Source organism: Suncus etruscus, chromosome 3, assembly GCF_024139225.1.
Source record: "Suncus etruscus isolate mSunEtr1 chromosome 3, mSunEtr1.pri.cur, whole genome shotgun sequence".
NCBI classification, from domain to species: domain Eukaryota; kingdom Metazoa; phylum Chordata; class Mammalia; order Eulipotyphla; family Soricidae; genus Suncus; species Suncus etruscus.
The window spans coordinates 82,648,020-82,674,402 of NC_064850.1; the positions used below are offsets into that span (position 1 = coordinate 82,648,020).

Genomic DNA, 26,383 nt, shown 5'->3' on the forward strand with positions numbered 1-26,383 from the left:
TCTATTGTATTTGCTGGTGTATAAGACGACTGGTCGTATAAGACGACCCCCTAATTTTGCAGTAAAAACATAGGTTTAGGCCTGTATTCACTGTATCAGACAGAACGTTCCAGACAGAATATTCCTGTGCTACATGTGTTCCTGTGCTCATGTAACACAATGAGCCAATCACAACAAGCAAAGGTTCAAAGGTTATACTGTAATAGACTTCCTCTCTGACTCTGGCCAATCTAAGCAGGCTTTTTACAGTGTAGATTTGGTACAGAACATTGTCTAATTTGCATGCATTAAAAAGCCTGCTTGGATTGGCTGAGTTAGAGAGGCGGTCCGAGCAGCTTTGCAGTGATTGGTGCAGGATCGAGTTGGAAAATTTGGTGCAGGATTGAGTTGGAAAATTCTTTTTGTGGCAATATTCAGACAATTTTTGTTTAGCGGCATATTGAAACATTTTTCGGGATATACTTGGCGTATAAGACTATCCCCGATTTTCGTTTGACTTTTTTTGTTTCAAAAGTCGTCTTATACACCGGAAAATACGGTATTTTAATAACTATCACTTTGTAGCATAAAGATAGGGAACATAAACTTTTATAATTCATTTTTGGGAAAGTGTTTTTTTCCTACTCGAGGTATTCTGTTGCTCCATGTATACCATATGTATCTGCTTTGGGGATTTTGATTGAGATTTCATTGAACTTTGTCGCTTTAAATAATATGACTATTATTATTGTTAGTACTTCAATCCATGAACACAGAATATATTTCTATCTCTTTGTATCTTTTTTTCTTTCAACAATCTAGAGCTTCAGTTTTAATTTTTGGTTAAATTTATTCAAGATACATAATTATTTTTATTCATTTGTAAATGAGGTTTTCCAGATATATTTTTCTGTTTGTTATTTATTTGTTTATAGAAACAACATGTTTGGGGGAGGCAGTTAGAATTAGTACTAGCTATGCTGTCTAGTTATTATTTCTTATTTGTTTTTTTTTTATTCAAACCAGACTAAGACTTTAATTTGTAAAATCTTTTTTTCCACTTGTTTCAAAACCATAAAAGAATAAATATAGAATAGCGAATAATGTCATTTCTCAATATAACCAAGAAACACTCTTTCCTTAGTCATCTTTTAAAATCTCTTATCTTACTTATTGCCCAGATTTTTTTTGTAGTGCTTCTGCTTATTCTTTCTACCTAGATTAACTATGCTAATCCTAAATGTGTAGACTAGATTTTGATTTGCTAATGTGTGTTGAGGAGAGAAGGGCTTAATCTTTATTTCAAAATGCTTTGTTTATTCTACCAAGATGGTTTTATTTTTTGAATAATGATGCTCATTTCTCCTGGCTTTGTATTTAGAATTTTGAGAGGAATTTAAGTGCTTCAGGAAGGTGTTTGTTTTGAGTACCCTCCTCCTAGAACTAAACAATGTTTGCTTATGCTAAAAAGAGATAGGAATTGGAAAGGACAAAAGGAAATGTTAGTAGAGCAAGCAAGTATGAGTTGAATACTTATAAATAACAATGAAAAAGACAGAAGAAAGTGTGTCATGGCCATTATTCCTTAGCTTTTTATTGTATTTGTTTACACATGCAGACTGTAGACTTTTGCCTTTTTTGGTAGAGAAGTAGGATCACAAAAGGTAAATTATTTGTTCAAGGTTATAGCAAGTAATTGGTAGAGATTGGATTCCACCCAAGTCCTCTCAGACTTGAGTCTCCTTGTTCCAAACATTTAGCAAATTTTTCTTTACTTGTTGGGGGGTGGGAGGCACACCCAGCAGTGCTTTGGGCTCTTTCCTGTGCTTGGGAATCCCCGTTGAGCAATCTGTTCAGCCCTTAGGACTTACTCCTGGCTTTGTGCTTAGGGATCACTACTGGCTACTTAGAGATCACTACAGGGTCTAGGGGACCATGTATGGTGCTTGAGATCTAACCCTGGATCAGCCAGGTAGGGAGGGGAATATTTTTTTTTAAGTTATTAAAAGCATCTTTATATTTTTTGCCTTCCTGTTATTATTGGTGACCAGCAGCATCTTAGTTGTGGTGCTCATTACATACACACACACACACACACACACACACACACACACACACACACACGATCACACACACACAACACATAACATCACATAACATACTCGGGGTGGTGAACTCAGGTTTCCTGAGTTTAAACTCAAAGCCTTCAAAGTAAGCACTCTATGGAAATATTGTACCTCAGCTCTAACATTTGAAATTTTATGTTATTCTCTATGTTGTAGCCATAATTATTGCATACATATAGTTTGTATATTGTAGGTTACTTAGGCCACTGGCACTATTGCAAAAATCATGAGTTTCTAAGACAGTTTTCTGAACACTTGAGACAGTGTAGCCTAGTGAGTGATCTGGGACAGTGATTGAATGTGGTATCTAATACTGGCAAACTGCCATTGCTTCACTTTATACACTCTGATTGTCTCAGACAGATGGGGTTATTCTGAGTGCTAAACATCGAGTCTTAGAAAACAGCACATGCCTGACAAACACTAAATGCTTCATAAATATTATATAGTTATTATATCATACTAAAAATCTGTCTTTTGTGTGAGTCTGGAAATTTTCATTGAGTTAATTGCTTATGATACCAAAGATATTTTATACCTTTATGCTGTTTGTAGAGAAATTATATAATCTCTTTGTATTATTACGTTTTCATTAAATATTGTGAGATATAATCACTACTACTTGAAATAAGATGTCAAAAAATGTACTTGGGAGGATGATTAAAATAATGAGTCTGGGGCCCGGAGAGATAGCACAGTGGTGTTTGCCTTGCAAGCAGCCGATCCAGGACCCAAGGTGGTTGGTTCGAATCCCGGTGTCCCATATGGTTCCCTGTGCCTGCCAGAAGCTATTTCTGAGCAGACAGCCAGGAGTAACCCCTGAGCACTGCCGGGTGTGGCCCAAAAACAAAAAAAAAAAAAATAATAGTAATAATAATAATGAGTCTGGAGCCAAAGCAATAGCACAGTGGGTAGGGCGTTTGTTTTGCATGCAGTCAACTGGGTTTGATCTCCAGCATCCCATATGATTCCTCAAGCCTGCCAAGAGTAATTTCTGAGTGCAGAGCCAGGAGTAACCCCTGAGCTCCACCATGTCCAAAACCAAACAAACAAATAAACAAAAAAATTAAAATAAAATGATAGACTCCAGGGATCAGTAAAATTTACTATTGTTTTTTGTTTTGTTTTTGTGCCACACCAGGTGACGCTCAGGGTTTATTCCTGGCTATGTGCTCAGAAATCACTCCTGACTTGGGGGACCATATGGGATGCCAGGGATCGAACTGAGGTCCGTCCTGGGTCAGCCTTATGCAAGGCAAATGCCCTATCACTGTGCTGTCGCTCCGGCCCTACCATTGTTTTTGTTTTAATCTTTTATTGCACGAAAATATAGAGCCCTCATTAAAGTTTTTTCTATTTTTTCTTTTCCAGAACATGAATAATCTTTCATTTAGTGAGCTATGCTGTCTCTTCTGCTGTCCACCTTGTCCAGGAAAAATCGCTTCAAAATTAGCATTTTTACCACCTGATCCAACTTACACACTGATGTGTGATGAAAGTGGAAGCCGCTGGACTTTGCATCTATCAGAGCGAGCAGACTGGCAGTATTCTTCCCGAGAGAAAGATGCTATTGAATGTTTCATGACTAGAACCAGTAAAGGCAACAGAATTGCCTGCATGTTTGTGCGTTGCTCCCCCAATGCCAAATACACTTTACTCTTCTCACATGGGAATGCTGTGGATCTTGGTCAGATGAGCAGCTTCTATATAGGATTGGGATCACGGATTAATTGTAATATATTCTCCTATGATTATTCTGGATATGGTGCAAGTTCTGGGAAACCCACAGAAAAGAACCTCTATGCAGATATAGAAGCTGCTTGGCTTGCTCTCAGGACAAGGTAAATAAATGATGGCTGCAAGGTATTTTCCGCATTTATGATGGTTTTCTCCGAGACTAGAATAAAGGATATTTTTGTAACTTTACCTTGAATTAATAGACTTCATAGATATATACTGTGAAAAGTTATGATTTTTTAATAACAAAAGATGGGCTGGAGAAATAGTACAGCAGGTCTGGTATTTGCCTTGTATGTAGCTGACCTGGGTTTAATTCCTAGCACCCAATATGGTCCTCTGTGTCAGTCAGGAGTAATTCCTGATCCCTTAGCACTTTAAAAGGTGCAAAACTTAAAATAAACCTCAGCTGCAAAACTCACTGAGGCTTGTGAATTCTTTGGTGGTAGGGCATGCATGTGCTCTCTAGGGTTCACACTCTTAGCTGAGGCCACAAGTGAATGGTTACCGTGTACTCCTAGGGTTATTGTGCTCACAAACTTGCTCACCAGGGTCTTTTCCCCTTTTGGTAATACTCCATTCTTCTGGATGTGGCCAGAGATTACTTTTCTCCAGGAATCCCAGACAGCAGAGCTGCCATATCACACACCATACATGTGGGACACTGAGTATTTTAACTGGGGGCTTAGTTTTCTTATGACCCTGTACTATTCCCCAAAGGTTGCTGTAACCTTTTTAGAAAATGTCTTTACTGGGGCTAGAGCGATGACACAGTGGGTAGAGCATTTGCCTTGCATGAGGTATCCCATAAAGTCCCCCAAGCCTGCCAGGAGTGATTTCTGAGTGCAGAGCCAGGAGTAAAGGAGTAACCCCTGAGCACTTTTGGGTGTAGGCCAAAACCAAAAATCAAAGGAAGAAGGAAGGAAGGAGGGAGGGAGGAAGAAAGATGTACTTGGAACTGTTTGCTAGTATTCTTATTGGAAAATTACTTATAAAGGGAATTTTTTTTTACTAATTGAATGGTGACTAATACTGGGAGTTGACAGGGGCAAGGGAGTGGCATAATGTAAAAACTACTTAATTTATAAACTTGAAAACTACTTTAATATCTGGGTGAGGTTTCAGGTATTAAAGCCAGGGCATCACACCTTGGCCACATCTTTGGCCCTTAAGAATTACTTAAAATAATCAAAATCAAAATTAGATTCAGATGCATTGATCTGAGTAAAAGGCCCTCAGGCTAGAAATGAGTGACTACTTTTCAGTTAACAGGTAAAATTACTAACTCAGGATTACTAGCTCTGGATTAATTTTGAGAGAATGGGGTCTCTGAAGCAGTATTAGGAACTATGGGGGTCATTTGTGAAGATGCTGGACTAGATTATTGACCTAACATTTCAGCACTCAGATGCCATGCAGTGCAGGGAATGGAACTTACTTTCAAGTTTCAAGAACTCCAGCTCTTTAAACTATAACTCTTTAGTCACAAAAATTAATTTTTCACAAAAGACTTAGTTATAATGTACAGGTCATAATTTATCCTTTTAAAGTATATCTCAACTGTTTAGTGTAGTTTTTAAACATTCTAAGTTAAAATATAGCTTTATCACTAATACATTCAAATATCATGAAGGATAACTCAAAAGAAATAAGTTAATATATCCAGGGGCCAAAGGGTTAGCAAAGTGCAGCTGACTCAGGTTCGATCCCCAGCATCCCAGATGGTCGCTGAAAGGTGAGGCCCAGAAATAAAAAAAAAAAAAAGTAAAATTAGTAGCCATTTCAGCATCGTATCTATGATCATACTTTGCAAATGGTAAATCTTTTTTTTTTTTTTTTGGTTTTTGGGTTACATCCAGCTGCGCTCGGGGGGTTACTCCCACCATTGAGCTCAGAAGTCACTCCTGGCATGCACAGGGGACCATATGGGATGCCGAGATTCAAACCACTGTCTGTCATGGATTGGCTGCATGCAAGGCAAACGCCTTACCACTATACTATCTCTCCAGCCCTTAAAGCTGTTATCAATTTAAAAGAAAACTAAGAAAATTTAGCCTTCTTTAATTGATCTTTTAATAAAACACTCTTGGTGAGTAGTTTTGATTAAGAACAAAGATGGGTAGGTAGATTTCTCCGTAGTTCCACAAATATTTTAATATAAATTTATGTTCAACCGTATTTGGAGGAGTTTTAAAAAGTAAGACTAGATTCAGTTTCCAATTTCTCTTTATGTTAATGAGTAAATGAAACTAAATGAACCCCAAGATCCTTTCAGTTTCAGTATCCTATCATCTTACAGAATATGTATAATTAGAATCCATGCTTTTTTACTTTCTTTTTTTTTTTTTTTTTTGGTTTTTGGGCCACACCCAGTAACGCTCAGGGGTTACTCCTGGCTATGTGCTCAGAAGTTGCTCCTGGCTTGGGGGACCATATGGGACACCGGGGGATCGAACCGCGGTCCGTCCAAGGTTAGCGCAGGCAAGGCAGGCACCTTACCTTTAGCGCCACCGCCCGGCCCCGCTTTTTTACTTTCTTAAAAGTAAAATGTTAGGGGGCCAGAGGGATGGCGCAGTGGTAGGGTGTTTGCCTTGCATGCAGCTGACCTAGAACAGATTCCCCTGGCGTCCCATATGATCCTCCAAGCCAGGAGCGATTTCTGAGCAAATAGCCAGGAGTAACCCCTGAGCGTAACTTGGTGTGGCCCAAAAACAAAAAAAGTAAAAAGTTAGGGCTTTAACACTAAAGGGTAATAGTTTATTATTTATCACCTTCTTTTTTGGAGAATTGAATACCCATAATAACCCCAATAGATGAGCACAAAATAAGGGTCTTGGGGGCTCACCGGGCTGAGCTCAGGGCTTACTCTTGGCTCTGTGCTTAAAGAATCACTTCTGTTGGTGAGCCAGGGTTGGCTGCATGCAAGGCAAGGCCTTACCAACTGTACTATCTCTAAAATTCCCCAAATAGGAGACTAATAATCATTACACAACTGGCTGCCTGAATTCTTAAGCTTATTATTTTGTGCTGTACTGAAAAGGGTATTAGGCCTAGAAATCAGCATACCTGGAATCTATTAATAGATTTCTTATTGACTTTGAACATCTGTATAGTAAGCATCTGAACAAGATTAGATTGGGTCTCTACAATCTTTCCTGGTTCATACTATAGCATTATCTTTTTGCTTTGAGTCCTCTCAGGCAAAGTCAGCAGCTGCGCTTGCTGCTCTGGCAGCTTTCATTGGAGCTTTGCCACTGCTAGCTTTAGCCCCAAACCCATAGTTAGCACCAACAGTGCTTCTATTTATCTGACAAGTGACATGTAGCCTCAGGAGTTGTACTAATGTCAGTCTTCATTTTCCTAATGACTTTGTTCCTATGAAGTATGTACAAATGGTGCTTACTATTGTCAAGAATATTTTCCTGGAATTATACTTAGAGGTGGTCTAGAGTAAAGAGAATCTAATCCTGGAGTTTATCCAAATGCATGTGTAGTGCTGATTGGAAGAGATTCTGGGGAGTAGGGGTTATGTTACTCTCTGGTTAGTTCACCTAGTACTGAAATGGAAGTACAGGGTTTTGTTCTTTCCCAGTAAATTTATTTGCATTTAACAGTTTTTTAGAGAAACTGTTAAATAACCTTGCAGATAGAGATTTTACTACTACTGTCTGTTGGAGGAAAGACATTTGTGGTCACTTATAATTCTTAATCCCATTTTTATTCATTACAACTACTTTTCTTTTTTGCTGTTTACAGTTAGTACTTATACTTTAGACAGCAAATATGCTTGGAATGTAGTATGCATCTATGTTATGGAATTTATGTATTTACATCTGGTGTATTAGAGAAAAGGCATGTTAACATTCATAATGTCATAATTTACTGAAACTTAATTTGAGATTCTCGTTTATCTTTTCAATTGTTAGTTTATTTCTACAAGTAAGTAAAGTCAAATTTGAATAAAAATGGTAACGTGTCTTGACTAAAATGATACTTTAGCCAAGTAGATACGGTTGAGTTTTGGAGCCTCCTACCAGGGGCTATTCCCCTTTCTCTATTCCAGGAATCAAACAAGACCCCCTGCCTGCAGAGCATATGCTCATTCTGTCTGGCCTGTGATACACACATAAGCAAAGCATAGTCTTAAGCATAAGCCTATTAAACCTTTAAATGTTGTAATAAATGACGAATATAGAAATTGAAGTGTTGAGGGTGCCAGTGATTAATTAGGAATTTAAAAACCTTAAATATAAACTTTTAGCTTTTGATTTTAAGACATTTGGAATGAGTGTACATTTACCAGTTAATCTTTTTTTTGTTTTGTTTTAAATTTTTGAACTTTGTAGGTATGGCATTCGTCCTGAAAATGTGATTATATATGGCCAAAGTATAGGGACAGTCCCATCTGTGGATCTTGCTGCTCGATATGAGAGTGCTGCTGTGATTCTTCATTCTCCTCTGACCTCAGGAATGCGAGTTGCTTTTCCTGATACCAAGAAGACATACTGTTTTGATGCATTCCCCAAGTAAGTATCAGTATTCAAAGTAACTCCAAAAAAAATTTTAAGAGAATACAGACTTTATTAGAAAGCATATAAAAATATAAACCCATTTAAAAAAAACCAGAGCACATCCATTACTGCTCTAGGATTCCCTCCCTGAACCCTACAAAAATCACACACACGAGCAAAGGCTGAAAAATGTCGCATTTCTATAAAATACCAGGCACTACCTGAGGAAGAGGATGAGACAAGAGGAGCTGCCACTACTAGCTTGCCCAGGCAGAAAACCTCTGTCCCAACCTTATGGACAGTCTGGACTCTAAAGAGACTGGGGTCAGCACTTCCCTGGACTCCTGGAAGAGCAGAGTTCACTCTATCAGGGCGTCTTCCAGCTGCCTCTTGATGTTTTCATGCTGTTGCTTGTTTAGCGCCTTGATGAATCGATCCAGGCCCAATTCGAGCTCAAGTCGCTCCTTGGCAAGAAGAGGCAGAACCAGCCTGGCTTCGGTGACAGGCAGGCCTTGCCCTGGTCCAAAAAAAATTTTTAAGGATGCTTTTAATGTTCACAGTCATGAGTTACTTTAAATATATTCTAGAAATTATGAATTTTGAAGAGAATAATAACAGATCAATCAAGAAGTTGAATGTTAACATAATAGTTGAAAAGTATGATAGGCTTCATAGATTAAACTATGGTATTAATGTTGGAGATGGAGCTACGTCACGATTTTGGGAAATAAAAATTGACAGAAGTGGGGCTGGAGAGAGAGCACAGCGGTAGGACATTTGCCTTACACGCAGCCAGGATGGGCGGTGATTCAAATCCCGGCATCGCCTATGGTACCTTAAGTCTGCCGGGAGCATTTTCTGACCACAGAGCCAGGAGTAACTAACCCCTGAGCGCCACAGGGTGTGACACAAAAAATAAAACAAAAAATAAAAAAGATTGACAGAACTAAGTATCAGACCAAATATGGGATGCTGATCAAAAGACTTGTATATAATTTCCATGATTGTGATTTGAGTTGCTGATGGATGATGAAGCACTTCCATACAACACTTAGTAGTGGTGGTTCCTAGGAACAGGTAGAAGGAATATTTTAAAGTGTGCATAAAAATCAGTGGATTGATTCATAGAAATAGTTGGAGGGAGAATTAAAAAGTGTGTAAAAATCAGTAAATTAAATACAAAGATATCTTAGATGACATAAGTTGTCTTAAGTTAAATTTATTGCTGCCACAAAGTAAAATTATATAATATTAGACAAACTTGGAAGAAAGATTACTTATATGATTCTCAAGACAGTTTGTTAGGTCTGCCTACTCCTGTCATAGCTGGGAAGAATTCTTTATTTTGGGGAGACTTCAGGCAGTGCTCAAAAGATCTCAGTAGTTCTCAGCTAACCAGACCTCTAGTGCCTATGATTATTTAGGCTATATCTATAGTGCTGGGTACATCTAGGATTTATTTCTCTTACCCCCATGGACAATAAAAGTCTGACTGCCAGGGCCGGAGCAGTGGCACGAGTGGTAGGATATTTGCCTTGCACGTGCTAACCTAGGAACAACAGATTCAATCCCCCAGCGTCCCATATGGTCCCCAAGCCAAGAGCAATATCTGAGCACATAATCAGAAGTAACCCCTGTGGGCTGTGGTCCAGAAACCAAAAAAAAAAAAAATTCTGACTGCCAGTATTCTTGGAGGTACATGGGGGAAATGGGTTCAAAACAGCTAGTGTGTTTGTGTTTACTTGGCACTGTGCTATCCTCTGTCCTAAACTCTGTGTGGCAAGAGCCTCATTCACACACACCCCAATTCCTAGAGTAGATGGCAACATAAAAAATGAGAAAGTACCTAACATTCTTTTTTTGGGAAATTGGGGTGGGATGGGGGTTTTTTGGGGCCATACACTATGACGCTCAGGGGTTACTCCTGGCTACGCACTCAGAAATTGCTCCTGGCTTGGGGGACCATATGGGGTGCTTGGGGGTCGAACCGTGGTTTGTCCTTGGTCAGCCACGTGCAAGGCAAACACCCCACCACTGTGCCATCACTCCAAATAGTTTTTTCTCTCTTCTTTCTTTTTTTTTTTCCCAGGAAAAACGTTAAGCCCAGTCCCTCACCAGAGTAAGACTGGGTTCTCTTATAGGGCTTTTAAGACTGAAGGAGCTGTTCATTATCAGCTGTTCATCAGCTGCCCGTCCCTATATCAGTCCCTAGACCTGGGTTATTGTGTGGTGTGAAATGGGCTGTGTGTTTACATTCAATTGTATTTTCTCCCTTATTTTTATTTTTTCTGTCTCACCTTTACCTAACCCCCTGTAAACACTGCAAAAAGATAAATGGGTGATAGTATTCACTGAATTTTTACCCCAGAACTGAAGTCTATGAAGTTTATATCTTTGGATAATCCTTAAGTAGGGAATATTCATAATTTAACTCTTGAGTCTTAATTTACATACAAAGTGACATGTCCCTCCCTGAATTGACTCAAAAACTGTTCTGTTCCAATTCTGGCCAGGTGCAACACAAAAAAGTTTGTTAGATTTTCCTGTTCAGAGTTTATTTATTGATTTCCTCCCCCTTCTCTTTCTATACAGTATTGACAAAATCTCTAAGATAACCTCTCCAGTATTAATAATTCACGGGACTGAAGATGAAGTCATTGACTTTTCACATGGCCTCGCGTTATTTGAGCGGTGCCAAAGACCTGTGGAACCTCTGTGGGTTGAAGGGGCAGGTCACAATGATGTGGAACTTTATGGACAGTACCTTGAAAGGTTGAAACAGTTTGTGTCACAGGAACTGGTAAATTTGTAAAATAGTCTGTAAATTTGCATACTGGGTTTATTTTGTTCTTGCTGAACTGCACCCTGGTAAAAAGCATAAAACCTGAAAGTTTTGTTTGCAGATCATGTCAGTTGCCTTCATAAATGTACAGGTAATGATTTGTTAACAAACTTAATGAAGGTTTTGATTACCAGAACTAGAAACTGGAAATAACAGTATCATGCAGTCAAGCTGTATAATTTATATTTTTTCTGTGAATTTTTTTTAACATCAAATGAGTACTGTATAAAATTTTAATTATAAAATCAAATGCTGTAAAAGTATTGCCAAATGCTTTTGCATATCAGAAACAAATTTATAAATATTTTTAAAACATCTCAATGTACTAAATCTTATCCTGGTATACAAATGTAATATTCTTTCAAGAAAGTCTGTATATCTAAAATAACAAGTACTCATAATAGAATAACCTGTATAAAATATGTGAGTTCATTAGAGATGACCTAAGCCCTGTTGTATAGGGATAGAGGTTTAAACGGTTATTTTGTTGTAAAATACATTGAATTTTCTGTATTTCCTGGCAACCATACATTTTATTTCTTAAAAAAAAATATGATGTAAAGACTTAATTTTTATGCTATCTGTTAATTAACCAACTAGTTACCTTGTAAATGAAAAGTCATGATAGCAGTGAATTTTAACTAGTTTTAATTTATAAGTTTGGTACTATGAGGCAACTTCTTAAATTTTTTATTTTAGTTAAATGGAAGTTAGAGCTTTAAGAATGATTTTGTATGCGATGTTTTAAATTTTGACTCTTGTAGAATGGCTGTACTCTTCATTATAAGATAACTTGGAAGTCCATTAGATGTTCTTCAAGACCACAAACAGACTAGCTATTTGATCCCTTTTCACGTCACTGTTTTTAAGAATAAGATTTTTTGTTTTGGGTTACTATCAGAAATTATCATGGATTCCCTCCTATATAGGAGCTATGAAGACACTTAATAATTCATAACTTTTATATTAACCAGAGTAGTAAAAAAAAAATAAAGCTCACACAAAAATTAAGTTGCCTTTCCTTGAATGAATCCTGCCTGAATAAAAAACAATGAAAGAAAAAACATTAACGGTATGTAGTCTCATTTGTAAATGAATGAATATTGAAATAATATACACTGTGGATATATTTTAAGGCCTTATGTAGTTTTAATTGTTCTGCTTGTTCTGTGGTTATGTCTTAAGATTATAGTATATGATTCTCTTTAAAGTATATCAAGTATTGTGAATGCTTTGGTTCAGATGTGTCAAATTAACAGTAAAACAAAAAATATACCACTCTGCTGTGCCTATTTGCCTTTTTCCATGTTCTCAACTCAGTAATATTAGGAGTGAACACTATTAATCATTTGTCTTCATAAAATGTAGTTTTACAGTTTTCTAAACTTTATCACATTTCTTTCAGTCAGGGAGTTTTTTCTTTTTCACAATTAGCCTTGAGCCCCTTCAATGTCATTTCTTCACTGTGTAACATAAATTTAACTCATAGTTGAATAAGTGTTTCTTTGATTGTTGGGGAAAATTGCAGAGTTTGTAGTACCAATTTAGTATTCATTAATTCAACAAATATATGTTCAACATCTAAATTATGCAAAATCCTGTACCATGTAAAAGTAAATATAGGCCATATCTTCATTAGCTTCACAGTCTGCGGGCAGATACACCTTATTATGTGAGTATTAGTATTTGGATTAAGTTGAAGGGTTGGGAGCTAGAGCTATAGTAGAGTAGGAAGATGCCTTCACACGGCCGACCTGGGTTCGATTTCCAGCATCCCATATGGTCCCCCAAGTCTGCCAAGACTGATTGTTGAGTGCAGAGCCAGGAGTAACCCCTGAGCATCACCATGTATGGCCCCAAAACAAACAAACAAATAAAAAACAGAATTGAAAGGTGTTACAACAGGTAAAAGATACTCTCTCAGAAGGGATTCCTTCCAGAGTAGGTCAAGGAATCCCATAAAGAAGTATTATTTGAGTTGAAGTTTGTTTTTTGTGGAGTTTGTTTTTTTGTGAGTTGTTTTTGTTTTTATGCTGTTTTTCTTTTGGCGGTTTGGGGCAGACCGGGAGTGGAGGTAGGAGTTTGGACCATATCTTATGGGGCTCACAGATCAATTTGGGGAAGACCACATAGTGTGCAATATCTGACCTAGGCCTCCTATTTGTAAAGCATGCACTCAAGTTGTATAACTAGCTTTCTGGCCTCTTGAATTGAAATTTAAGTCATGAAGAAATGGTTTGATTTGATTTGCCCAGGGGAACATTCCTGGCTCTGAAGGGATCAGTATGTGGAAACTTAGAGGAAAGGTGGTACATTTGAAATTGAAGAGCAGGTTGAAAGAAAAGGAGGCCATAGGGGAGACTAGCAAACTGGTTTAGGGCATTGGTATATGGAGTCTGATCCTTATTCTACAAACATGGAAAACTATTTGTCATAAGATCATAGATAACAAGTGTCTGGAGATTTTAGATTGCTTAGAAATAATGTGTGTTGACTTTTAAAATGATGTCTTCAGGTGCTGAAAAATAGTTCATGAATAAGTGATCTCGTATACAAGGTGCTGGTCAAGCCACAGCTGCAGTATTTACTTTCAGAACACCATGAGAAGAAATTCACAAAGTAAAACAACATCTGGGGAGTTTCTAAGTTAAATGAGTTTCAATATTAAGTGTATTTTACATTTTACTCTGCTTGACTCTCAAAGCAGAGCTGAATTGGGAATTGTAAGAAAAGGCAGAGTCATTGTAAAAAAAAAAAAAAGGACTTTCAGTAATTTGCTCATTAAAGAAAGTGCTGCTATTATATTTTTCTCAAATGTTACTGGAAAAAATATAGATTTAAATGAGAAGTTGAACTCTGTTGGCACTGTGTGAGATCCCTTTAAGATTTTTGTACAGTTCTCCCTCAACTTGACTACATTTTGATGATAAAAATGCTGATTAGGACCACCCAAAAGGGATTTCCTCTGAATGCAAATATTCTCACATTCTTAGTCCCTTGTGAAGTCAGATAACTAGATTGGAAATTATTTTTATTTGCTATTCATATTGTATCTACCTACTTAGAGCATTGCTAGTTATGTGACATCTAGAAGACTGTATAACGTAGAATGATGGAGAAATGGGTCATGATGGGGCATGCTTTGTATGTGCAGGACCCAAGTTCCATCTCGAGCACCACCTGCCTCTAAACCCAGCACAACTGGTTGCAGCCTTGGTGGCCCTGATCGTGCTGGGCATTGAGCAATGCCTAAGCTCTAGTTTGAACTCTTGGTAAACAAACCTATTATCATCAAAATAACCCCCACTCCAGCACTTTTAGGTGTGACTCCAAAACAACTTCCTGAGCTTATTTATCTTTATACTTTTTTTTTTTTTTTTTTTTGGTTTTTGGTTTTTGGGCCACACCCGTTTGACGCTCAGGGGTTACTCCTGGCTATGTGCTCAGAAATCGCCCCTGGCTTGGGGGGACCATATGGGACGCCGGGGGATCGAACCGCGGTCCTTCCTTGGCTAGCGCTTGCAAGGCAGACACCTTACCTCCAGCGCCACCTACCCGGCCCCTATCTTTATTTTAAGAGTTAACTTACTCCATTGACTGGACCACTACCGTGTACCATCTGAGAATAATTGCATTTTACTTGGTGATTTCTAGAAATGAATAGATGGTATTTGCTGTAGAAAGCTTAACAAAGGCCAGGGAGATAGCTCAAATGGCTGGAGCATATTCTTTGCATCCATGCTTTGCCTGGATCCAATTCCTAGGACATGTACTCCAAGCACAGGTTGTTATGGCCTCCCAATGAAAGCTTGAAAACTAACACTTCATTTTAAATACTCTATACTGGGGCTGGAGAGATAGCATGGAGGTAAGGTGTTTGCCTCAGGCGCAGAAGGATGGTAGTTCAAATCCCAGCATCCCATATGGTCCCCGAGCCTGCCAGGAGCGATTTCAGAGCATGGAGCCAGGAGTAACCCCTGAGCACTGCCGGGTGTGACCCAAAAACCAAAAATAAATAAATACTCTATACTGACAGCAGTTGTCATATTCTTGATGGAGCTAGACAGACATCCTGTATAACAGAAAATTAATTTTTAAAGAATAACTATGGAAATTCAGATAATACATTTGTAACAAGACTAATATTTTTTATTTTATTTTTAATTTATTCAGTGATTTATTGATATATTTATTTATTGATAGCTATTGATATCAGTTTCAGGCATTCACTATTCCAACTCTAAGCCCACCACTAATGTCAGTGTCTCAATAGCCCAGGGTTAGACTCTAATCCCTTTATTTTATTCACAGAGTTTGGAAAGGGAGAGTTTGAGGCCATATCTGGGTGTGCTCAGGGCTTACTCCTGGCTCTGTACTTTGAGGACTATATATGGTAATTGGGATTGAACCCTAGTCAGATGCCTTTTTTAGGGTTCGAGTTGTCACCTATGGCACTGAGAGTCAAAGACCTCCTCCGATAATACAAGATGCAAAAGGGAGTCTTGACAAGAATCCCCGAAGCAAAGTCTTAGCCAGTTTATATAGACATCACAAGAAAAAACAGCATACACATTTTATTGTTTAATGCAAACAGTTCAACCTTTACAGTATATATGATTGGCCTATATCTTTTAGCACATACATGCGCACAAAGCACGTTACTTCCTAGCATTGATGTTTCAACTTATCTCTGACTCATCTGACTCAACTTTGGCTATCAAGGGGGGCCTTATCAGAAGAATATTCCAGACCCACCTAGTTTCTCTATCCTAAAGAATATGGAGAGTTTTGACATCCTGCATTCCTTCTGTGATTTTAATTATGAGTTAACTCCCTCTGCCTTGACTCAGAGTGGAAATGAGTTAACTCCCTCCGCTTTAGCTAAGAGTAGAAAAGTACCTAAGCTTTTAATTTGCCTAAAGAACTGCTTTTAACCTGTTTCAGAACAAAAAAATACTTAACAAGGGTTGGTGCTTGTTTTGTCCAGGGCCTTTATCATGAACTAAGTGTACCTTGATTCTCAACACTTCAAGGCAAATGCCTTACCTGCTGTACTATCTAGCCCCATTTTACTAGGCTCAGTATCAGCTGTTCATGTTGAGAATAGGCAGCTTCTATAAATTGTTCAACACATTTACAAAAAATAGCATACCAAGAATAAGCAAAACATTGAAAGAAGTATAGTTACAATTGACTAGGTTTTTAGTATTGCTTTGGTTGAAAACAGCCACATACTCAAATACTGTGATATGTTGCATCCTGATAATGTATCACCCATCCCAAATCTCCAGGATCTAAAAATGAAATTTACACAAATGATATTTGGGATAATTTTTAAGTTAACTATTATAAGGTAAATGGACTTAACTATTTTATTTCTCCTTATAGGCCATAATACCAAATGAAGAATGCATTGTTAGCTAGGGATAATAGCCTAGTGGTAGAATGCATTTCTTGCATGTTTTAAAAACTTTACTGCTAGGAGTGAGTTCTGAGCACAGAATCAGATGTAAGCTCTGAGCACAGCCACATGTGGCCCAAATATGTAAACAAAGCAAGACAAAAGATGAGCTGGTGAGATAGTCCAATAGGTAAGGCATGTAATCTGCACATGGCTGACCTAGGTTTGATCCTAGACATCTCATGGTTCCCCTAAGCACTGCCAGGAGTGATTCCTGACTACAAAATCAAGAATAACCCCTGATATTGGCAGGTGTGTCCAAAAGAAAAATTTTTTTACTGCTTAACTTAAAGCTAAAAAAATAGTTCAAAGTGCTGGAACACTTTGGTTTTAATCATCCAGGAAGATTCAAGTTTGGTCCTTGGTACCATATTTTACCCAGAGCACTACCAAGAGTGATCCCAGTGTCCTCCAAGCTTTGAACCATATGACTCACCACAAATAATATTCAGACCTTCTGAGCACTATTTGGGAAACAAACAAACAAACAAAAACTAAAACTATGTCGAAACTTATGGCTATTAAAAAACAAAAACATCTTCTAAATTACACAAAGTATGATGAATTCAATGATCATGTATAAAAATTCCTCATTAATGTAACAAGCTTTTTGGAGTATTTGTTGTAATACAAAATGGGGAAAAAAAAGTATGAATGATTATACAGGCATAATTGAAAATGCCAGACTAGGGTCTGGTACCACATACATTCCCCTGAGCACAACTAGGGGTCATTCCTGAACACCTGGGTGTAGTCCAGACCCACATGCAGAAGAGAATACTCATGGACTCAATAAATATAACGCATAAATGGATTCAATAAATGAATGCATTGAAGTTATATGTAGGTAATACTTAACTTTTTTAAGGAAAGGTGTCTTTTATCATTGAAGTTCTTAGGTTTCATTGGTGCCTGCTTTTATTTATTTGAAAGGGTGTTGGGTTATACCTGGCAGTACTTAGGGCTCCTTTTGGCTATGGGGTTTGGGATATCCTCCTGCTGGTGCCACATGGGAGAGAAAGACAGGATAAACAATTTTTCAGTAGGTTACTTTCTGGGGATAAATTTTCAGCCACTCAAACACCTGCTACTCCCATTTTCACTCTTAAATCTCCAGGGGACAATTGAGCAAAGTAATTCTGGTAGTATCATTGCTGGCATTTGAAGGGCCTGTTCTTAGTGAATTTACAGTGGTTGGGTAGAGACAGATCCTAGGTATATGGACAATCTTGGACAAAGAAGCAAAAATGCATGAAATAAAAGTGCTGCCAGGAAATCCGTTTGGCCACACGCAAAAACAACTCAAAATCAAAACTCAAATTTCTTTATAACACAAAAGTCAAATAAAAACAGATTTAAAAGTCTGGGCTGCAGCAGTGTTGCTAGGGGTAAGATGTTTGCCTTGCAAGCACTAGCCTAGGATGGACCATGGTTCGATCCTCAGTCGTCCCATATGATCTTTCCAAGACAGGAGCGATTTCTGAGCGCATAGCCGGGAGTAACCCCTGAGCGTCAATGGGTGTGGCCCAAAAACAAACTAAAAAAAGTAAAAGGATTAAAAACCTTTGACTGGCCAAGCAAGTGGAAGCAAAGATAAACACATGGAATTACATCAAATTAAGTTTCTACACCGCCAACAAAACAATTGACCAGAATATAAAGAGACACCAAAGAGAGAGAAAATACTTTTCACCAGTCATCTAACAAAGGGTTAATATCAAAGATATATATTGCACTTGTAGAAACCAACAAGAAGAAAGCATCCAACCCTATTAAAAAATGGAGAGAAAAAAATAAACAGAAAACTCCCTAAAAGAAGACATACAAATAACCAAAGTATGTATGAGAAATAATCTGCAATTCTAACCATTAGGAAAATGCAAGTCAAAACAACATTAAAATCACACCACAAAAGCACATCAAAAAGAATGAAAACGGTGGGGATGCACCTTCACTGCTGGTGGGAATGTTGACTGGTTCTGGTTCAGCTTTTTAGAAAACGCTTTTGAAAACAGTTTTAAGAAAACTAGGAATTGGCCTTTCATATGATCCAGCAAATTCACTTTTTTTAATATATCCCAAGGGCCCAAGATATATAAATAGCACGATATATTATTAATAAAATATTAATTACAATACAATAATTTAGTGCTCTCAAATTTATAGAAGTGATCATCTGGACTGATCAGGTATAGGCCAAAATCATATAGTTAGTGTTAAGGTAACAGTTTTTTTTTTTTTTTCTTTCTTGGTGCGTGGGGTTGGGGGAGGGTTTTTGTTAGACACATAGAGCAGTAATCTGGAACTATCCCTGGTGTTCTGTTCCAGGAACCATATTCAATGCTGAAGATGAAATTTTGCTTAGCACTGAGTCAGCGGCATAAAAGGCCAGCACCTTAACTCCAGTACTATTATCTGACCCAATGCAACAACTCTTTTAAGTTTTCTGACTCAAAGGAATAGTTGAGAAGACAGAGTTACACAAAAGTTTTTTTACTTATTCTTTTGGAAAATTTGGATATATAACATAATTTGATCCTTCCTTTTCGTTCTTAAACTTTGCATTCTGGATTAAGAAACTTTGATTCCCATACATAGTGGAATACTACTTGGTAATAAGAAAAGGTGAGATCATTCAATTTGCTGCTACATGGGATGGACCTGGAGGCTATCATATTAATTGAAGTCAGCCAGAAAGAGAAGAAAATGATTTCCCTCATAAGCAGGAAATGAAGAAATGTAAGTGAATAACAAATGCCAAAGACAACTGAACTTGTAGAACTTCAATTATACAGAACTGAATGACAAAGGGCTGAAATGGGGGCGGGTTGCGGCAGGGTGTGGATTTGGGGTCTGATACAGTAGTGAAGAGAAACATTCATTCTGGTGGAGGTTGTGCAGTTGGATGATTGTACACACTAAAGCCTACTGTGAACAGGGAAGGAAGGGACGGAGGGAGGGAGGGAGGAAAACACCTTTGCGTTTTAATAAACATAGAACTGTTAATTGGATAAATAAAAATGAAATAAAAAGATACTGGGCATTGCTTAAAGATCAGTTCGGGAATTTAATGGAAAAGGCATGACTTGGAGCATTCAGTGATGCACATGACTTAATATATCGTTCTGTTGTCCATTTTGAACTCCCAACAGTTTAAAAAAATGCCTGGCAAGATTCCTAAAAATAAAACAATCTCTTCTCACAGGCCCATATGAGCTGGCACAGGCTGACTCCAGAGCACACTTCATGCGAAATACTTGGCATGTTGTAAGTCGTAGATTAATATTAGCTGCCTTCTAGATCTCATGAGACACTGGTTCTTCCTGTCATTTCATTTAACTATTGTTTTAAAGAACACAACCTCTTTGAGCACACCAGGATGAGTAGACAGTCATAGTAGTAGTATTCTATGTAAATAAAATGAACTCTCATTGTGAAGGTGCAGGCCTAAATATTTGGTGGTGTATTTGAAATGCTCTTTTCAATTCACTATATGTGAAGTGCCAGAAATTCACCTCTCAAGAACTTTGTGACTTGCCACAGAGGTGAGTTGACCTTGTGTAAAGCAATGACATGGGAAAAATTCAAGCATATGGAGATTTTAAAGCAAAGAAAGATGATTACAGGTAAGAATATAGAATGAAAACCGATGATTCTAATCATTGTTAATTTTTTTCCTCATATAAGCAACTCTATTTGGGTTTTTTGTTGTTGTTGTTTTGGTTTTTGGGCCACACCCATTTGATGCTCAGGGGTTACTCCTGGCTAAGCGCTCAGAAATTGCCCCTGGCTTGGGGGGACCATATTGGACGCCGGGGGATCAAACCGCGGTCCTTCCTTGGCTAGTGCTTGCAAGGCAGACACCTTACCTCTAGTGCCACCTCTCCAGCCCCAAACAACTCTATTTGTATATGCCAATGTCAGAAGAAATTACAAAAGTGTCACTTTGCAATGGGGAGCATGGGGGAAGCACAGAGAAAGCACGGGGCTAAGGCTTTTAAGCAGCTGATCCAAGTTTGATTTCCAGCTCCACATTTGTAGCCACAAAATAAGACCTAAACACTGCTGGGTGTGACTCAAATCATCACCAAAGCAAACAAACAAACAAACATGTGCTCTACCCTATGTAGTAGTATCTCCAAAAGATTTTTCTAGATCATTATAGAAAGAAGAACTACCTACGGGCCCAAGAGATACTCAATAGGATGAGCACAGGCTTTACTTGCAGGAGGCTCAGTTTTGATCCCCAGCACTATGTGGTCCCCTCAGCCGTGCTGGGACCAGCTCCAGAGCCCCGATCCGAGTGTGCCTCCCCTACCCCCAATAAGCTACCCTATTTAGTTTTGTTTTAAGATTCTTGCCTGTTTGTATGATCTACATACAGATTTACAATGGAGTTCTACTTCTTTTTTTTTTTTTTTAGCCTCCCCGGAGTTCTTCTTCTAACCAAGAAGTAACTCATACAGAATGTCTCCCACCGTGAAAAACTAGAAAACCAGAGAATATTCCAGAGTACAGTCTCCTAGAGAAGAAAAATAGTAGAAATGAATTAAGAAGTGTTCTTGACGTTCTTTTCTTTTCTTTCGTTTTTTCTTTTCTTTTGGGCCACTTCCAACTTGGGTTACTCCTGGCTCTATGCTCAGGAATTCTTCCTGGCAGAGCTTGCAGGTACCATATGGAATGCCGGCAGTCAAACCCAGGTTAACCACGTGCAAGGCAAAAGCCCTACACACTGTGTTATCACGCCAATCATTTTCTGGCTTTTGATTTAGGAGAGTTGCTAAATGAAATAAAAGATGTCTAGTTAATGTGAATTTCAGCTATATAACAAACAATAGCTTTAGAGTTATATGGTTAATACTACTATAATCGATTTGTGTGTGTGTCATTTCAGCCCTTCTTTACATACCTAATACATTAAGGCACTTTTTTACATACTTAATTTTTACTTAGATGTGGGATAGTTTTGTGTTTGCTTTTTGGGGGAGCCACTTCTAGTCCTACAGAATTGACTGTATAGTGCAGAAATTGAATCCAAGACTACTGCTCCAGCCTTTTTTTTTGGGGGGGGGGCACACCCGGTAACGCTCAGGGGTTACTCCTGGCTATGCGCTCAGAAGTCGCTCCTGGCTTGAGGGACCATATGAGACACCTGGGGATCGAACCATGGTCCAGCCAAGTGTAGCTCAGGCAAGGCAGGCACCTTACCTCTAGCACCATTGCCCAGCCCCTGCTCCAGCCTTTTGATCCATCTCCCTAACCATTCCTGAAGGCAGTTTTAATTTGATAGTTATTAATTATTTTACTTATGAGTCATACCACTCAATAGCTACTCTCAATTCTGTGCTCTGGGGTTGCCCTGGTCGCTGGGGAGACCAGGTATGCTAAGAATCAAACCTGTGCCTCCTGTTTGCAAAGCAGCATTCAAATCATTGATCCGATGTTTTTTATAGAGTTACCATGAAATTAAAGTTACTCATGATTGGGTTTCATGCATACAATGTTCTCACACCAATCCCTTTACTAGTGTCCACTTTCATCCACCATTGCTCCTCTCACCCCTTATTGCCTCCTACCCACCAGTCTGCTTTTTTTTTTTTTAATAAGTTTTTGCACTGTGGTTTACAGTACTGTTACTGATAGGATTTACACATAAGACTTTACCACCTTTTTGCACCTCCTCTTCCCAAATGAACACTTCCCTCCACCATAGGTATTTCCTATTTTCTGCCCCATCAATCTTCCAAGTGGCATGTTTTCTATTGAAGTCTAGTTCTCATATCTTTGTTCCTACCTGTTATTCCACTATATTTCTTTTGTATGCTGCATATGAGAGAGATAATTCTGTGTTTACCTCACTCTGACTAACTCAGCATGATACCCTCCAGATCCATCCATGTAATAGAAAATTGTTTGATTTTTTTCCCCCAGCAAAATTGCTTGATTTTATTTTTCCTATGACCAAGTAATATTGCATTGTGTATATGTGCCACAGTTTCTTTTATCCAGTCATCTCTTCTTAGACACTTGAGTCATTTCCAGATTTTGGCTATGGTGGAGAGTGCTGCAAGGAACAAAGAGGTGCAATTTTTAAATTGCAACCAGGATCTGGAATGTGACTCAGAAATAGAGTACTTGCTTAGATTGTGTAAAGCTCTGGGTTTGATCCAGAAAAAAAAAAAAATAGAAAAGAAAGGAAATTAACTGCAACCAAGGGAGAGAAAATGAATCTGGCCCATTCTAATTTCATCAGTATGAGGAGACCGAATGATGGTTTGGTGGGTCTATAATGACTGCAATTTGCAATGTAGAATAGTGTAAGAGATGGGGCAAGCTGCAGAGAATTAGAATCCAGAAATTCTCACAAGGGTCTCTTAGATCCCTTGACAGTTACTCTTTAGATGAAGGAGGTGAAATTCAGACAAACCACGAAAAGAACAAAGAATGAAGAGTTCATACATAACTGTGGAAACGATTGTATTTGATTTATTCACATCAAAGAGACATTTTTGCTTATGTGGGGCTTTCAAAAGAGACATGAGAAAGGACATCTTCATAGATGGCACTAGTCCTAGAATAGAAAAAGTGACACTAAATTGACTGTAACAAAACTACAAACTATGCTGAAGATCTATCTGCTAATAATCTCCCACAGAAACCAGCTTCAATACCACGAAGAAAGAAAAAAAACTGTCAGCACACAAAACTAACAATTTTAGCATTGATCAAAATACTAGACATTAGCTAGGTATACAAGAAAACAGCAAATACTGGCCCATAACTATGTCAATATCAGACCAAGATTGATAAAAATGAGAATTAGAGAGGCATGCAAAAATTATAATTATGTTTAAGGCTTTAAAGAAAATTAAATAAAATAGAAAAAAACTAAAAAGATGGAATGGGGAGATGGTTCAAGTAGTAGAGCACATATCTCTCACAAACTAAGATGCTGTTTGGTCCACGGCTTCATGTGGCCCCACTACATACAACTGACCTGATAACCTCTTGGCATTATTGGTCTGAACACCAAAATTTCCATTTGTTTGCATTGAACCAAACACAGTTGAGAGGGGCCTTGTAACCCCCAGAGCACTTCTGAGTGTGTTCACTTTTTAAAACAGAAAGCCATACTACTATAAGAGGGATGGAATGAAGGGGTGTCACTGAGACAATATGGAACAGGCCATGTGGAGGATATGGTGTTGGAATGTTGTGTCATGAAACCTTACCATGCACAGTATTGTAGAGCATGATGGCTCAAATTAAATTTAAAACATTAAAAGATGCTTTAAGAAGATATCTGGAGGAGCTTGAACAAGAGTTTGCCTGCATGCAGGCAAACCAGGTTTGATCCTCAGCATCCCTTATGGCTCCTGAACCCTCAGGAGTGACTCCTAAGTACAGAAACCTCAGCACTGCGGAATGTGTCCCTAAAACCAAAAAGAGAAAGAGAGAGATAGGGGAGGGCGAGATGGGAAGAGAGAGAGACAGAGAGAGGGAGAGGGGGAGAGAGAGAGAGAGAGAGAGAGAGAGAGAGAGAGAGAGAGAGAGAGAGAGAGAGATGTTATAGGAATTAAGGCACTTTGCATGTGGCCAATCCTGGTTTGGTCCCTAATACTGCATATGGTACCCCCAAGCACCTCCAGGAGTAAGCACTGAGCACTTCTGGTTGTTGACCCCAAACCCCAAAAATAACAAAAGTAAGTTTCAATGAAATAAATAGATAAGAACAGAACATTGGATAAAGATACACACACACACACACACACACACACACACACACACACACACACACGGGAATACTCCCTGGTTACAAGAAAAGCTAAAGTCATATAGTTTGCTACTCTAAATGAAGCTGGAGGGCATTATACTGAGTAAAGTTAGAAGGAGAGGGGCAGACACAGAATGATCTCTCATATGTGGGATGTGGGATATGAACAAACATACTAAGGGAATAGAAATTTAATTTATTTGTTGACTTTTGAGTCCATAATACCCAGGCAGTACTCAGGGGACCACTGAACCAGGTACCAGGATCACTGAACCAGGGTCTGCCGTGAACAAAGCATGTACTCAGCCCATTACACTGTCTCTCTGTCCCTCCATAGTATTTTCTATGACTGTCATTCCACATTTCCCCTGTGCCACATGAAACAACAACATCTGTGTCCTCTTTAATTTCTCAATTTCACCTCTTAACTCTTCCTTTTCTTCCCTCTTTTCTTTCAGTTGAGTTTCATTCTAAATCAACAATAGGTCATTTTAGCAAGATGTTATATTACACTAACCTGTAAGTAAAAATGAACAGTAGCCACATAAGCACCCAGGCTTATGCCTCATGATAAAATGGGAAGTTTCTGATATTAGGAAATTAACTAAGTGGTTTTCTAATTTGTTGTGAGTGTCCAACAGTGTGATAAAGTTGGGAAGAGGTATAGAACAGGTTCTACTTTTTTATTTATTTAAATTGACAGAATTTTATCATACATAAAATTCCTTCCTGCCCTTCCCAGTTACCAAACTTTGTTCTAAGAAGCTTGGATAGACACTGTCATGAGACTACATTTCATGCGAAACTGCAATGAGTTTGATAAATAAAGAGGGCATTCAAGGACATTCTCTTCACTATTATGCTCTGTTTGTTTGTTTGTTTGTTTGTTTTGGGGGTCACACCCAACTATGCTCAGGGGTTACTCCTGGCTCTGCACTCAGAAGTTGCTCCTGGCAGGGGCCGAGAGATAGCACAGCGGTAAGGCATTGCGGTAAGGCATTTTTGCCTTGCAAGCAACCAATCCAGGATGGATGATGGTTCAAATCTCGGCATCCCTGTGCCTGCCAGGAAGGATTTCTGAGTGCAGAGCCAGGAGTAACCCCTGAGTGCCACTGGGTGTGACCCAAAAACCAAAACCAAAATAAAAAAATAATTAATTAATTAAAAAGAAGAAGTCGTTCCTGGCAGGCTCAGGGGACCATATGAGATGCTAGGGATCAAACCTGGATCTGTGGTGTGCAAGGCAAATGCCTTACGGCTGTGCTATCACTGTGGCCCCTCACTATTATGTTCAACATAACACTAAATACAGCACATTTAGTCCAAGTATTCACCTTTCAGGATTCAGAGAACTTGTGTTTTATTGGCGATGGTGTGTGTTGGTGGTTCTATGTGTATGTTTTGCCTGGAATTAAACTCTGAGACTTATACACACACAAGCCGACCAAGTGCTATATCTCTGAGCTACGTTTTAAAACACAACCTTAGGGCCAGAATGATAATACAGCAGGTAGTGCAATTGCCTTGCATGCAACTGACCCAGTTTCAGGTTTCATCCCTGGCATCCCATATGGTCCCCGATCACCTCCAGGAATAATTACTAAACAAAGAGCCAGAAGTAATTCTTGAGCACTGCCAGCTATAGCCCAACCTTGAAAACAAACTAAACAAAACTGAAACCCCGACTTTAAAAAATGAGAAGATTAAGAAATAGACACCATAAATAAAATTAAATTCAAATTCAATAGCCCAAGACATTGGACAATAGCCCAAGACATTTGAGTTGCACCGTCTTGAAAGGAACAGAAGTTTCTCCCTAATTAACCTCTTCTAAATTAGAAGAAATTAGCTGATTGTGAGCTGAAAGATTTTACATATATTCTAAGGATTATAGTCTGTTTACTGCAATTCCTGTGATCAAATAGAGCAAAGAAAACATCAAAGAATATTAAA

At 38.5% G+C, this 26,383-nt stretch overlaps 1 protein-coding gene across 2 annotated transcripts in view; it reads left to right on the forward strand.

Annotated features, from left to right (window-relative positions):
• Positions 1-12,473, forward strand: part of ABHD17B (abhydrolase domain containing 17B, depalmitoylase) — a 584,428-nt gene extending 571,955 nt beyond the window's left edge. For both annotated transcript variants that reach the window (XM_049770975.1, XM_049770974.1), the window contains exons 2-4: positions 3,477-3,946; positions 8,189-8,368; positions 10,946-12,473. In XM_049770975.1, coding sequence (XP_049626932.1) covers positions 3,480-3,946; positions 8,189-8,368; positions 10,946-11,165 — 867 coding nt within the window. In that variant the 5' untranslated portion in view covers positions 3,477-3,479 and the 3' untranslated portion in view covers positions 11,166-12,473. The remainder of the gene's footprint in view (positions 1-3,476; positions 3,947-8,188; positions 8,369-10,945) is intronic.
• The last annotated feature ends 13,910 nt before the right edge of the window (positions 12,474-26,383 follow it).